Below are 16,529 nucleotides of genomic sequence, written 5' to 3'. Positions count from 1 at the left end.
GAATACTGGGGGCAGCTAATTGCTCGTGATGTGTTTGTAAACGAGAGCATGTAGCGGCCGGTTACTGACTGAGACAGGACACAACCCTGAGGGACACCACTGTTGGTAGGCAAGGAGTGAGAGGTTGAACCATCAACAAATATGGAGATAGAATGGCCAGAGACAAGGCTGGCTCGCTATGAGAGCAGAGCAGAGCAGAGTGGAGGAGGAAAGCTGAAAGAGGGCAGCTTGGAGATCACACTCTCAAAATATTTCGAGATATTAAGGGCTACAACAAAGGATTCCTCAAAGTCTTTCAGAGCAGAAGACCAGACATTCGTAACAAAGGAAATTATATCACCGGTACATCTCACCTTGCGAAAGCCATACTGATGGTCAGAGAGAAGACTGTGAGATTCAAGATGTTTAACGAATTGAGAACACGTTCAAAGACTTTGGGTATATTAGACGTCAGAGCAATAGGACGGGAGTCGGAAGAGTTTGAACGACGAACCTTCTTTAAAATAGGATGTATTGTTGCATGTCTCCACGAAAGTGGAAAAGTTTTATTTATTTATTTTAAAACAGAAGCTCAATAAATGAGCAAGCACAGTTGCAAGTTCTGAAGCGCATCATTTCAAGATACAAGGATGAATATCGACTTGTCCATATGTTTTGCTTGTGTTCAGAGAGAGTACTCTTGACTATGAAAAGAGATTTTTTTTTTTAGGGAGAGGCGTATGATAGGAAAGGGGTGCATTGGGGGGTGTTGGAATGTTAGAGTAATCCATTGTGGAATTATAGGAGAAAAGAGAACTGGAAAGAGTTGCTTTGTTCGTCAGAGAGAGGCGACTATAGCATCATCGGAATGGAAAAGCAAATGAAAGTTGGAGCGACAAGTTGTGAGAGGTACCTTTGGCTAAATGCCAGAAATACGCATTGGTAAGAGGAGAGGTTGTCACACTTCCTTTGGATAAAGGAATGCTTCAGCTCACGGATAACATATCTGCAATGATTGAGCAGAGATTAACACTGAATGCGAGTCAGACGAAGAATGCTCTTTCAGGTTTGATATGCCACGTCCCTTGCACGAATGGTTGAACCAGAAAACGGAAGCACAGAGAGTCTGAACAGTAAAGGCGATACGAGCCTCTTTTCCTGCAACAATAACTTTTGCTGATCTCCATCAAACTACTTTTACAGTCATTGCTTTATCATGTTTTGCAATAATATGAACGAGTTTGTAACCGAAGGTGGTACCGACGTTCTGTTTAATTGCGGCACTGTGTTCACCAACGTTTGATGATTATGTTTACACGTCCTAGTCTCATTCTTGCATCGCTTTTATCTCGATGCAACAAATGTGAATAACGTCGACAGCTGCTTGTGGCATTTTACCTTGTGAGAATTGTCATGCATAATTGTGGCTGACTTTAACAACAACAACAACAACAACAGCGCCTTGGTTTGACGTTTGCCTATTCCACATTTGTCGGCATTCCTCAAAAACAAACAAAAAAAAAAAGTGGAGTTGCTTGCTGTGTATAGGGTATTGGGCTGGAAGATGAGTTACTGTTGTGATGAGCGGGTTCAATGCAGGATTGTGGAACTTGAGCAGTTGAGCCCTGCATTGACGCGGTACCGCTCGGCACCAAAAAGAGTGGTACTTGATGATCATATTCACAGGAAAGGCAACCTTGAAATGTTTTCCCCCCACCCCTCCTCCTTTTGCTTTAAAAAAAAAAACTTGGCCAGATGTAAATTGAAGAAACATAAACAAAATCCATGCATTATAATTTGGCCTGCCAAGGTAAACAAAGATGCATTGCCTCATTGCACGGTAAACTTCGAAATGCAAAGCTTTGAACTGAAGAATAAGCAAAAGAGAATGAAAAATAAATCAAGGAAAGTAGTTGTTACAAAGTTGAAGCTCGAATCGAAGTCGAGGAAGGAGGAGGGGGGGGGGGGTTGAGGGAGGCATCGTGTTTGTCACGTGACTGAAATGGTTCCTTGTATTTTCAGGTTTATCGCGCCACAGGAGAGGAGTTCCTTAAGATTGCTGGAGGTGTGTTATTTTGCAATATTTGCTCAAATCGCTTGTGAGTTGGTTCAAAGTGGGACAACAAAAAGTGTTTGTTGAAACACTTTGACTTTCTGCACACTTTCTTACAAGCCATATATTCCTTTTCCTTTTTCTTCTCTCATCTCCAGTTGTTTATTTCTAACTTTTCTTATCCTTTTTTTAAAAATTATTATTGTAACATATCTGCAACCACCACACATAACCACCAACACCTTGTTTTCCTAGGTTTCCTCTCTCTGCCTCTCCCAAGTTTAAAGTTCTCAGTTACTCCCTTCTTCTCATTACATACATCTATGTATCTATGTACCGGGCGTAGTGGCGTGCGTCTGTAATCCGGCTACTCGGAGGCTTGGGTTGGAGGATCGCTTGAGGACGGGGGCTCTGCACTGGGCAGGGTGTAGAGCAGCCCGGAATCGTGGCGAAACCCAAATCCTGATCCCTGTGTCGTAAGAGGCGACCAGGGTTGCGTCAGTTAGGGCATCTGGCGTAAAACCTGTGCCAAATCAGTATGCGGATCATAACGGATGATCCGCTGTGGCGACCCCTAACGGGAGCAGCCGAAAGACGAACAACAACATGTATCTATGTATGTATTTATATATATATATATATATATATATATATATATATATATATATATATATATATTTATATTTCAACCTTATGGGAGTTAGGACCATCTCAGTTTAGTGAGTGCTGGGCCGATATCGGCATGGGAATAGGCACAGGCCAATATCGGCAATTTTTTGGTAATTGACATTCACCGATTGGAGTCGGTGTGAGTGTCGATTTTTCGATTAACACCTTGAGTAGTTTTCACTCTTGTTTCGGGCGAGTTTAATAAAGACAAAAAAACAAACAAACAAACTTTGATTTGTAGATGTTTCAAGGAGATGTGCATAAACATTATTCTTTATAAACAGCCGGCAATCGTCATGCGACGGGTACAAAAAAATAGGCTCGGTAATTTGACAAACGGCTCAGAAATGGGGTGTTTTAAAAATATATTTTACTTTAAAGTTCACAAAGAACCCACATAACCTTTCCAAAGCACACCCGAGCGGTATAAAATACCGGAACCAATTGCTTTCGAAACAGCCGCGTGTACAAAGGGAAACACGATCGCGCGTACGCTGCCGAGGTTGAAAGTTAAAACCCACTGCACCTCCTCCCTGGCCAAGCACGTTTTGACCTCGTACGTTCCAGGTGTAGCCAAATGCATCAAAGCGCAAGCGAATTTTTTTTTTTCAAGTGTCAGATATTAACATTTATAACGCCGATTCGATGCCTGATCGATTTATTTACTGTTTGAATGATTACTTGCAACGGAATCCCTTTGCCAAACGAGTACTTACTCCCTGTATTGTATTTTGTATAAAATTTGCTTTCCCCACGACCAGACAAGTATGAAACGCTTCATTTTATATCCGTCAACAGCTTATCGAATGAGCACACACGAGCTCATCATTTGTGCTGTTCAATCGATTCACGCGCTAGATTGTGTGCCGTTCGATGCACCAATCAATTATGGAAGGGATTTAAAATGCATTGATTGACAGCCTCTCGATAACGTCAATCCATCAATCACGGCCACGGCACCGATCCCGCACGGTATCCACTTCGTGTGTGCACAATTCACTGCGATGTCATTATTTACCATTTTATAATCGGTATCGGCCATTTTCTATTTATTTATTTTAATCGGTAATCGGTTCTTGTCAAATTTTCTAATTTTCCAAGATATATAAATAATGTTGTATTTTCTTTTGTCCACAACTATCTCTATATTCCCTCTTATTTTCTACTCTGATCCTCTGCTGCTGAGGGTGTCGCGTGAGCACGCGCACAATTTCAAAAGTCACCGTATCATTCTTTTGTGTGAACGGTCTTCAATTTTTTTTTAAAGGTTCTTATACAGAACGGTGCATGGTACCAATCATCAGTCGTACAATTCCAGTTTGTTTGAAATACAGTGTGGCTCTTGCCTGCCTGCAGGTACATCGAATGAGGTGGCACAGTTCTTGTCCCGAGAAAACCAGGTGATAGTGCGGATGCGCGGCCTGCCATTTACAGCGGCCATCGATGATGTACTTCTGTTCTTTGGATCCGACTGTCCTGTGTCGGGAGAGCGTGACGGTGTCCTCTTTGTGAGACATCCTGATGGCCGGCCCACTGGCGATGCATTTGTCCTCTTCTCATGCGAGGACCATGCAGTTGAGGCATTGAAGAAACACAAAGAGATGCTTGGAAAGCGCTACATTGAATTGTTTCGCAGCACAGCCGCTGAAGTGCAGCAGGTAAGGCTTACCATGTATAATCATATTGTACCAGAGCTGGATTATATTATTATTATTAGTTTTGGCTTTCATGAAGTGGACCTAAAGTATCCTTGTGACATTTGACCTACAGTATAGCTTGGTTATAGCTTGGCTGTGTGTATGCGTGTCTCGTCTGCTTGTTTTGAGTGAGTGATTTTGGAGCGTTTTATTTATTTATTTCTAACTTCTGATTTCAGCACTCAGACTCGGTCAAATGCTATATTTCTATTTCAACCTTATGGGAGTTAGGACTATCTAAGGTTAATAAAAAAGAGGAACATCCAATCAAAAATCGTACTAAGACCTACTCTTCCAGTTTTGTAGCAAACAGGTGAGATCAGACCGAGTCTCAGGTGACGCATCATCTGCAACCCAATGGACTTGTTCAGGCTAAGATACCTCATGTGTACCAGCACGTGTCTGCCTTTATTACCATACAGCCATTTCCAGTCACATTCTGGTGTGAGGAGCAAATTATGAAGTGTTCTGTTCTTTTATTTATTTATTTTACTAACCTTAAGCAAAAACACAATTCACATAATTGACAGTCTGCCATGTTCTGTTGCTCATTTGGTGTGACCTGGTGTTGTAAGCGAGGGGACGAGTCTGTGTGTGTGTGTACTTATTAATTTATTTATGTGTTGGTGGGGCAAGACCTCATCTGCCTCTGTGTCCGGATGGAAGGAGGGGAGCATTTCTGTCGAGGCGAGATGATGGGTGTTGCACTGTGCAGTGGAAAAGGGGAGTCGGGGGGGGGCACTGATGATCGAGCAAGATTAGGGGGTGAGAGCTGTTATTTAGGATCACAGGTGCACTTAAATAATGTTAAAACACTGCTTACACTGGGAGTAAGAGAACATCAATGGAGTACCGCCACGTAGGATCACCAGCCACAACTTGGCTCCGTCAGTTTCCTCTCCTCCCCAAATTTAAGAAACACCTTTGTGGAGAACATTTTTCTCGTGGCGACGATGTCAAGGCCGCTGTGAAGCGCTGGCTAAGTCAGCAAGATGCACAGATCTATCGTGACGGAATCACAAAACCACTTGGACGTTGGCAGAAATGTGTGGACCCACAGTGGTGATCAAGTTGACAAATAAATATGCACCATGGTTAGAATAATGATTGATGTTGGAATCTGTTATTGTTTCATTCAAATATCTTTACCTGTTTTGAAGAAAAAGAATAGGATGTATTGCTTTTAAATAAGCCCTCCTATTATTAGTATTATTATTATTATTATTATTATTATTATTATTATTATTATTATTATTATTATTGTTGTTATTTGAGTAATCCAAGTCGCACGTATATTTGTGTTGGTTCCATTTTTATTTTAATTTTTTATTTTTTTTTACCAGCATATTGAACGAAAGAACACCTGTTTGTGCACTCCGCCTTATCAGTCGGTTTCTAAGACTTGCTTGGTGTTGAAGCATTATGGTAAACGGCCAAACATGTTTCTTTCTCCAGGTACTTAATCGTTATTTGTCTACACCACTCATCCCCACGGCACCAGCACCTCTTCTGCCTTTGATTCCGCCACCATTGTTAGGAGCCAGCAGTGTGCGTGATTGCGTACGTCTTCGTGGCCTCCCGTACTCTGCCAGCATCGAGAACATTCTCGAGTTCCTGGGAGAATTCACAGCAGATATCAGGCCGCAAGGTGTTCACATGGTGCTCAATCAGCAGGTATAACTTTGTGATTCAACAACCCATTGCATTCTGCAATGGATCATTGACTCAGTCTCCTCGAACCATTCTATTGTTCTCCACCTTGTCCCGCTGCCTGTCATCATTCTTACCTTACTCAAACGAATCCTCTCTGCTTTTAATGGTCAGTTTATGGATTCGAATGAGTTTATTTGTATCTAATTTATTGTTTTTCTTGTATTGATGGCAGACATTTCATCTGAATTTAATTCATTACAACATCGACCTGCTCCCTCTTTGTTACTCTCACCGTCGTCATTGTTATGCTCATGTTTCATCAACACAGGAGCTTGGTCTTCGTTCTACATGTCATCATGGTTTTCCTTCCTCTGGCATGAAGGTTGTGAAATGCATTTATCTTTGCTGGACTTCTTCTTTTTTATCTTTTTTTTTTTTTTCCTCTCTCGGATCTTGGGCTTTTGGAGGAGCTGCAACACGAATCGTGCACTTGTAGATAACAAGGACAAATGTGTCCAACAGCAGCGTCCTCGAGGTTTTGTCGGCTAAAAAAACAACAACAACTTCCGATATTTCGTCACGTGCCTTGATTAAGCCAATAGCAAAACCCCTCATAATGTATTTACGTATTTACGATATATCGTGTATTTACGAAATTACAATACGATAAATGGAATAATCTTCAAATAGTAACGTGAACTTTTCGAAACTTTAAAGCAAATGTCCGAATATATTTAAAAGTTCATGATAGACGCTCTCAAAAGACACCGTCTATGTGAGGATGTGTACATGTGCTCAGTATTTAAGGAGATCCGGATCTTGTATATTGTTGCGGATTCGCGCCCGCCGGCGTGCTGACGGCCACGTAACTCGAATCGCGGCACGTCGCCCACCGGACGGACAATCCAGTCGTGACCCTCTCGGACTAACGCCGGGAACCAGTCACGGGTGGACCTTTCGGTCTCACCGCGATCGAGCCAATCAGCCCCCGCGTGGGATAGGGTTGCTCGCCAAATTCGACCTACCTAAGTACCCACGCGGAGGGTAGACCGGGCGATCGCACCTCGCCGCAGGTCGACTTCGGACACGGGCCACTTAAGCGACCCGTTCCGTACTATCAGAATAACCGAGCGGTGTTATCGTCGACCTCGACGGTTCGATTAATTATCGGGCGTATTCAGCCCACTACCAACCCTTTACGTGAAGCAAGATGAGGATTCAATGGGAGAAAAAGACGAAGCGAAGCGGGAGAACAGTTCAATAATAAAGCACATTTATTCGCGGCACACGGGAAGCACACATATTCAATTCCACCAAAAGCACACAAAAAAAAAGAAAACACAATTCCATTTACACAAAAAGCAAATATAAAAGCGAAGACAATGCAGAGCTAATACCGACTACCGAGCACACGGCAACACTTATACAATTCTACTTCACAGACGGCGCCGACAACACATACCCAAAACCAAGGAAAGAATACCCTCAAGGATGAGGCGGGCCTGAGGCCGAGACTGGGTCGCGCCTACCCGTCTGGTGATGAGACGTGGAGCGGCGATGGCGCCTCACTCCGCGGGCCTCGCGGACAGTGTCTGGCAGGGGGTGGGAAAGGGGCCCCCTTGGTCGCACTATCTCAGCGCGGGGGGGAAACAGGAGGGGGTTGCTGATGCTCGGGGTATAGAGGATCTTTATTATCCCTGGTGTGCGTCTCCACCTCGGCCAGGTCGCGCTGCCGGCCTCCCTCGGGCGTGCAGCTCCCGGCACCGACGCGAGCACCCCCTCGTCTGCCTTCGCCGCTGCCGCCTCTCCGCCTCTGGACTCTCCGACTCTGGACTCTTCTTTGGACTCTCCTACCCTCGACTCGACGAACACGGTCCTTTTATCCCCCCGTAGCTTCGCCTTTTACCCCCTCCCTTTGACCTTTCACCTCGCTCCCCATTGGCCCGAGAAAAAGTGGGCGTGAAGGCTTTTTGATCCACAAATTTGCATATATCGATCGTTCTGGAGGCGGGGCCAAATTCGCCCCTCGCTCACCGATTGGACGGCAAAAAGTGGGCGTGTGTCGTTTTTGATCCGTTTTTGAAGCACAAAATCCGTGATTTTGTACACGCTGTTCGACGCGCGCTCTGCACGAGTCCAACACCGGTACCCACAGCGGGGCAAGAACGGTGGCGATGCTACGGTTGCGAGGTGTGACGGGAAGGTCGTGGCGGTTGTGGTGAAGCGGCGTTGTGGTTGGTGGTTGATGTTGTGGTTGTGATCATGGCGGTTGGTCCAAAATAAAGATAGTAAAAGAAAAACGGCTATCCTGAAGAGTCGCAGCACGCATATATGACATGTATTCCCACTAGACAACGGGTTTGGGCCTAACTACACATGCACTTACCGAGATACCTCACCTAAGGGACCTGAATGGTGGTTTGCGAATTTGGTAACCACAACAATATACAAGAGCCGAGTCGTTGAGATTAAGGTTTTGTCTTCAGAAGAACAAGAACAAGAAGAAGAAGAACAACGCCGAGCTCTCCATGAGCAGCGTTCGCTACGCGGGACGCTGCTGGAAACATGAGAAAACACTGGACTTTATATTAGACAAACGCGGCCACCGAGTTCGGGGAAGTGACATCTCATCCTGGAGCACATTGGTGAACAGCAATTCCATCTCGATGACGTCCCTTTTCTCTCTGCACTCACTGGGACAATCGAGTAGGAAAATTCCTCCACTCCATGGATGCGAACATATGGGCTTTGTCCGCACGCTATCCTTTAAATACTGAGTGTCAATCAAGGAAGCAGCGTGCACCAATTTCAAGTCTGTGTGTTATGACTTGGCCAGGGTCGGAATTGAACCGCCAGTCTCTGACTCGAACCATTGTCAAGAAGTCTGGCTTTCTTCTTTTTACTTTTGTTTCTTGCAAAATCGAAGATTTTTCAAGTATATTGGTTGGTCGATTTTGTTATTCTGTCTCTGTCTGTCGCCTGCAGGTCACAATTCGAAACCGATTGTCATGAAACTTTACCAAGTTGTGGAGGTAGTCTCAACTGAGAAGCCGATTGATTTTTTTTTGAGGTCAAAGATCAAAGATCATGTTGAGGTCAAATTTCTAAAATCGTCATTTTTTCATCCGATTGACTTGAAATTTGAACAATATTTGCATATTCCGTCACTCAATTGGGGAAACCAACTATTTTTGAGATGAAAAGGTCAAAGGCCAACTCAAGGTCAAACTTTTAAAAATAAATTTTTATCTGAAAAATCATCAGTCGTCATCCGGTTGACTTAAAAATTAAGCACCAATTGCAGAGTGCATCACTGAATTAGGAAAGCAACTATTTTTGAGGTCAAAATGTCAACTCAAATTCAAACTTCTGAAATCATCAATTTCAATCTTAAAAAGAATCGATTTCCATCCGATTGACCCGAGCTTTGATGAAGATTGTCAATTTTAATCTTCATGAAATGGACAATTTGGTGTATCCATGGCAACCTTTGGAGAGGGGTGGATTTTGCAAGTATCGTGCTCTGCACGACGTCTTTTTCTTTTTTTTAATTCTCATCTGATTTCTTTACTTTTCTGCTTTTACTTTTGTTTACACCTTTGCTTATTTCTCTTTGGCAGCAAATGTTTTGCACTTGTGACACACTCGTATCCATGGTGCCCTTCAACTTTAAGCGAAAGTTAATTTTTTGTCGTGTGGATTATTATTATTATTATTATTATTATTTTTTTTTTTTTTTTGGTACTGCAGAACAACAAACGACGTTGTCCAGGATTGTTGTTCATGTGAATGTGTGAAAACAAGCCATAATTTCATCAACAACATCATTACCTCTGCCACCAAAGGTGGACGGTAGTTATATTTTCACCCCCTGTTTGTCTGTGTCTGTCTGTGAGCGGGATATCTCAAAAAGTTATGTATGGATTTGAATGAAACTTGCTGCACGGGACAAACTGATTATATTTTGGTGAATATCTGGATCCTGGAATTTTAAAGTGATTCTTCACCATTGAGAAACAGGGCAACCCCCCAATATATATATATATATATATATATATATATATATATATATATATATATATATATATATATATATATATATATATATATATATATATATATATATATATATATATATATATATATCTCAAAGTTCTGGACAGGTTATGACAAAACTTGTTGGATGAGTTGGGTTGATGACGAGAACTAGCTGCTGAGATTTTGGTTCATGTCCAGATGCACATCTGTCTTATTGGTGAGGATACAAAACATAAACTGTTCAGCTTGGCAGAGATATGTGCTCTACTGAGTGCCGTTGTCATTTTCAGCAAAGCAGAGACTCGTGTCTAAGGAGCGCAATCAATCTCGCATGCCATCACGCTCGTCAATTTTTGTTTCGGCGTCATTGTTGATCGTGCGCTTGGAAATAAAGAAATAAATAAATAAAGAGGAGGAAGAACCAGAATCAGGAGTACACATGAGTAAACTACAAAGGAATGATGAATGTAACTTGAGCAACAACCAAAGTTAAAGCTCTGAAATCAGATGTTTTACCATCACTTCAACAGTGTTTGAAAGAGAGATTCAGCTGCTTTGATAAAGAGGTTTACAAGTATATGAAGTGGCTTGTCCCAACTAATTGGGGTGATGTATCATCCAATTTCTGGCCTCCCGCTTTGAAGTTACATTTAGCCACTGTGACTTTGAGTCCAAACTGAAAAGGGAGTGGAAAGACCTGACGTACACGGTGAACCACCACTTGAGCAAAGTGAAAGCCAAGTCTATGTGCAAAAATATCTTCAAGTACCGCAAACATGAGTTTTGAGATACTAATGTAATGTGTACAGGCGTCAGCAATATCATTGTGGAGGATTTAGCCAGCTCACTCACATATTGTCAGACAGGAGACTAAATCTCAAGCATGGCACCATGGAGGATCTTCTTCTTGTTAAAGTCAACAGTTTAGTCTGGATAGAAAAACAGGGAAGAAGTGATGGAAGTTGTCCATGACAACTACATGAAGCTACGGTGGATGGTCAAACTGGACGTCACTGACTACCCATCAGGCAGCCTTGAAGCATCAGTAAAATGGTGCAAAATCTGACTTGGTGGGTGACAAAATCAAGCAGCAGCAGCAGTGGCGGTGTTGTTGGCATCGGCAGTGATGACAGTTGTTCTTGGGGTGGAAGTGTCTACAATGGGAACGATTCAGACATGTAAGATATGGAGGATGATGTCCAATAATGCTGACACAGAAGTGTTTTTGGAGGCTCTCGTTGGCAGCTCTGAGAATGAGGACATTGCATTGATTGTGTTTTTCTGTTGATCCCAGGCTGGTGTTGGATGACTTAACATTATGAATATTTTCTCGTTGGAGGTATGCTAAATATTTATAACAGGGACAATTTGCATGAAATTGACAATGTGTTCCAAGTGTTTTCTCTTTTATTTTTATTTTTTTTGACATTATGATAATAACAAAATATAATGTGCAGTACTTGTTTTTTTCTGAAATTCTCTATTTACTTGAGCAAATGCAATCACTCTCACAATTTTTTTTTTTTTTTTTAAAGAAGAGCGATATTGATGGGAGTGATCACTCTCGCAGTCAAAATCAAGGAGAGCGATTTATAGATCTCGCAGATTTTACAAACACGAGTCTCTGGCATCGTGATGTCAGAACCCTTTGTCGAGCATGTTGAACTGAGATTTTGCTCCTTTTGCTTTCTTTGTTGGAACGTTGCATCTGCGCTCACCAATTATGCTTTACAGGGTCGTCCCTCTGGAGACTCTTTCATCCAGCTGAAATCTCCGGACCGTGCATTCCTCACTTCCCAGCTATGCCACAAAAAGTGCATGAAAGATCGCTATGTCGAAGTGTTTCAATGCTCTGTCGATGAGATGAACCTTGTGCTTATGGGAGGGTCCCTGAACCGTAACGGATTGTCTCCACCACCATGTAAGTTACCACGTAAGTGTTGGCTCTGACGCTGGGTTTTCTTCTCTGCTGTCTGCTCATCCATGTGGGTAGGTGCTGCCTAATCTATCCTGGTTGCTTTGATTTTTTTTTTTTTATTTTTTTTTTTTGCTGCTGCCACTTTGATTCGGAACAGTCCCTCCGCACCCCCCTTCATCACAGCCACTTTAACATTATCCTGTTGTAACATGAACTTTTATATTCAGCTTTTCGCTGTTTACGGCAGAATATAAACTTTGAAGCTCTACTTGCAATTGGGCAAAATTCCATGACTATGAGGGCCATCCCGAATATTTTGTCACCCACCTACGTACATAACCGACATATCACTGAGAAACTTTTAAATGTAAAATGTTTTCATCTCGTCTTGTCTTGACTTTTGGGTTACAAGCGAATGTCCCATGGAAGTAAATCCTGTGAATATGGTGGATGGAGGCGAAACACTTCACTCCCAGGAGTTCAACGGGTCAAGGCCATTGAATTTCTGCGTGTGGAGTAATGTTGTCATTGAGGAGGAAGGCATCGTTTTGAAGAACCGGACGCATTTTGTGCATTACGGATCTCGGATGATCATGCAAAACCATGTGGTAGTAGTCTCCATCAACAGTCACCCTGTGGAACGACACGGCTTAACAAAATCCCAATGATGTCGTGAAAATTAAAAAAACGAAAAGAAAAAGATCATGCGAGGCACCTTGAAGCTTCCTTGTTGATGCTTTTGTTTCTTTTATTTTTATGTTTTGACATGACAAGTCATCCCTTTCCACTCTGTTGAAGAATACTACTTCTGGTTCATAGTTATGTCACCAATTTAATCACCAACGATGATGATGATGATGATAGAAAGGTAGTCGCCTCTGATCCTCCATGAAGACTTGTGGCACCCGTTTTTACCGTTACCTTCGATTTCCTCAAAGGATAATGCGGTGCACAGTTTTGTGTATTCCCAACTCGATCCAAGTACTTGGATTGTGTTTCGCTGATCTTGAAGCAAGAGCTCATGAATAAGGTGATATTGCCCTGGCATCATCTGCTCTGTCATGGACATTTATTTTTCAGAAAGGATGCGCATCATCGAACAGCGAGACGTGTTGGGAACAACTGCAAAAACTTATTGTTAACAAGAGTTTGGATTTCATATCAATTATTATTTGACATCGCAATTAACTTAACAAGAGTTTGGATTCTGTCTTTGCTGAAGTTTTACGTCATGGCCACATCCTTAAGTTCTGCAATCTAAAATTTTAGTTCACAAAACAAATTGAGCGCCAAACTTGTATCTCTCAACAAATTGGTAATGAATGAGACAAACACCTGGGCCTTTTCCTTTAAACGTGGCAAGTGGGTTGACATATTTTGGGATGACCTTCCGAGTCGATGAACCTCAATGGTTTTGATTTGTTGGCAGTTTATAAGTACACCGTGGGATGTTGGTGTCTCATTTGACAAATGTTGTTCCTGAAGGCAAAAACGAGCGCGTCTCATTTTGACAAATATGAAGAATGCAAAACGGTGAAAAGATTTCAAATTTTCACAAAGATATCATAAATACAAAGGCTCATTCGTATGTTGTGCTGCAGTGGTTTGCATCAAGGACTATGCAGGCCCACGTGTGCCAGATGTTAACAAAAGGAAAAGCAAACTCAATCCAACCGATTCACCGACATGGTCACCCATTATATCCAAAGAGAATGCTTCGACTATTATCATATTGTACATTTGTTATGCACCCCAAAACTTGTCAAAGTGGAGTTTCAAAAAGATTGTTTTAAATTTTTTTTTTTAATTTTAATTAGTACGTACATATGACATGCTTTGAGTGTGTGAGAATCCTCCTGGAAGTGGAGGTTGCATTTATTGATGAGAATTTTTCAGCATCAGACTTTCTGTTATGGTTAGAGCATCCGCCCTGACTCTGGGAGGCCGGCAGTTTGAACTCCCATCCAAGTCATACCAAAGACTTTAAAAATGGTACATGCTGCTTCCTTAACGCTCAGCATTAAAAAAAAAAAATCGAAGGATAGAGCACGGACAAGCGACCACTGTGCGGGCGTGATGGGTCTATTTGCCTCCTCCAATATTTGAAGTTCCTTGTAAAGGAACTCGTGTTGTAAATTGGCATCACGACTTTCCTTGGGAATTACCACCCACTTGTGCCAATTTGCTGAGTTCTCTCAGCTATGTAGGTAATTTGATTATGGTGCTTACACTCATTTGCCGCCTCCTTTTTGAATAAGGTAGAATAATAATGATAATATTATGGGATATTTTACATCGATGTAAGCAAAGAAGACCAGTTCGTTGTCTTATTAATGGGCTGAAATAGGAGAGCTTTGTTGAACAACCTTTTAATACCGAGTACGCGGCTCCGTTCCGTTGGGCACACGAGGCCCTCTTCTGGGCGTGTCCCCCTCGTTCACGTGAGGGGGGCCATTCTTCTCGCATGAACGTTACCACATGTCCCCTTTTGCAAGCAAATTTCACATTTAACTGAACATGACTAGACTGATTCATAAACTTCAGAGCTATGTTGATAACAGCAAGTACATGGCTGAATCAACTGTGTCTCAACACAGGCAGTTCAGTTGCTGAATTTGCTCAACATGTCTCGTACCACCATCGTCGATGGGATAATATGGCACAACCCAAATTTAATATTAGAAGAATTAACTGGTGGCAATCTTATAAATATTTTTGTGTTTGTTCGTGTGTTTGTGTGTTGTTCTTTCACAGCTGAACCGTAGAACCGAGAGGCTCCACATTTTGGGTGTAGGTACTTCAGAATCTGGGTAAGGTTTTCAGCTACCACCCGTTGGCCTTGATATCAGTTTTGAGGCCACCAATGGCTGCTCTACGGTATATATTGGGATGTGGGTTCAGGCAGTGCTGCTGCTGGCCCATAAGTAAAAGGTAACCACCACGAGGCCATAAATCCACAGCCTTTCAATGTCCAACATGTCCCGAAACCACCGCCGGGAAAATCTCACCCAGCCAGGCAGTAGTGCCCCCTCCAACCCCCGACAGAACTGAGTAGCCCCTGATGGTTCTCATTATTAGAATGATATTTTGTCAGAGTTTAACGTTTGCATTTTCTCCACTACTTCAAACAGTAACGATCCAATAGACAATGAGATCAAAAAAGTTTTTTGCATCTCTCGAGATGTTGAACAGATCTTCCACTCAAAGTACTCACAGGAGTGATTTGTGAACGGTCCCTTTTGTTTCACGGTGTCGAGTTTTTTTTTCAAGGTGGAAATTTGGCCATAGTGCCAGAGATAGCTCGCCTACTCCTTATGAAGGACCTATAACGTCCACCAACTAATGCTGGTGGACGGGACACCCAGTTTCTGCCTGCGAGACACCAGGACGCCAGTTTGTAGCTCGGCCGAGATTTGAACCTCGGAGCCGAGTATTTTACGTCGAATTGCATGTACTTGTATATTTCGAACTCGAAATGAAAACCTTGCTTTTTCTTGGACTATCGTGTCTCGTATGTGGAACTTTGCGAACGCTTCTTCTATCATTGTGCTAAAAAAAAAAACTTTGCACACGATATTCGGTTACAAAGTTGTTCGGGTTATTGAAACACGGAAGGATTTACAGGAGCGCGAGTGCGTGAATTGGGCATGAACAGGCAATACCGAGATCACGGAATTGATTTCAAGTTTTGCAGTGTTGTGGCTCATCATGGGAGAACGAACAAGTTATTGGGGGTCGTAACGAACGCTTTTATGCGTCCAAATTTGGCAAGCAACCAGCACGGTCACTGCAGCCAAATGTCTCCTTTGTTACGTAAACGGAGCGGTATGGATATCGACGTAATAAAAAGAAGTCACCCAACAGCTCGTACTCAAGTGTTGGAATCGGCGGGGTTTTCCGTGTACATATAACTTGTGTCGTCGTTCTAAGCAACACGAGGTAAAACAGCTAATCCTGCCACCTCGGTAATTGCATCTTTGTATGGATAGGATGCCTATTTGGTAAATTTATCTTTTAAAGGAAATGACAATTTGTGTTTTAGCTTGGTGCATGCCGATGTTGCCTTTCTTTTGAAGGATTTATGACAATCTGGCACACACGGCCTCAAGAAGACCGCTGTAAGTCAAAATTTAGAATGATGAGCCTTTGTGTTTGTTTTCTTTAATTTGCATTTGACATGATGGATTATATTCTTCCAAAGCACACCGTTTCTCGTTTTGTTCCTTCCAAACGTCCATCGAGCAGTACGGAGCATCATGACCCTCCACGCTACATTTTATCTTCATAATTAGTGAATATGAAGCCAAGAAAAGACGAATCGCACCAATCATTATGCCAAGAGTTGCAGCAGTGTGCTTGAATTTCTTTGGGGGTGTGGGCATTACCTGGTTACTCTCGAGCGTGGGTATTGCGTGGCCTTCAGCATGGGCTCACCTGCTCTTTCTATTTTCAAGCTTTTGGCCCTTGGTGATGGGTGCCTGGGACAAATTGCAGGGTATCGGGGGTAACATTGATCATTCTT

At 42.5% G+C, this 16,529-nt stretch overlaps 1 protein-coding gene across 2 annotated transcripts in view; it reads left to right on the top strand.

The window, feature by feature from the left end:
* Positions 1–16,529, top strand: part of ESRP1 (epithelial splicing regulatory protein 1) — a 66,194-nt gene that overhangs the window by 37,816 nt on the left and 11,849 nt on the right. The window contains exons 9-12 of one of the 2 annotated variants that reach the window (XM_085846482.1): positions 2,002–2,044; positions 4,058–4,359; positions 5,854–6,072; positions 11,824–12,010. In XM_085846482.1, the coding sequence (XP_085702608.1) occupies positions 2,002–2,044; positions 4,058–4,359; positions 5,854–6,072; positions 11,824–12,010 (751 nt within the window). Of the gene's footprint in view, positions 1–2,001; positions 2,045–4,057; positions 4,360–5,853; positions 6,073–11,823; positions 12,023–16,529 lie in introns of both variants that reach the window. The other variant, XM_085846481.1, reaches the window with a different exon arrangement.

This window comes from Eptatretus burgeri, chromosome 11 (genome assembly GCF_056783735.1).
Source record: "Eptatretus burgeri isolate ZD-2024b chromosome 11, Ebu_testis_v1, whole genome shotgun sequence".
NCBI classification, from domain to species: domain Eukaryota; kingdom Metazoa; phylum Chordata; class Myxini; order Myxiniformes; family Myxinidae; genus Eptatretus; species Eptatretus burgeri.
Note: the sequence above shows the minus strand (reverse complement) of the source record. Positions and strands in the feature narration are given on the sequence as shown.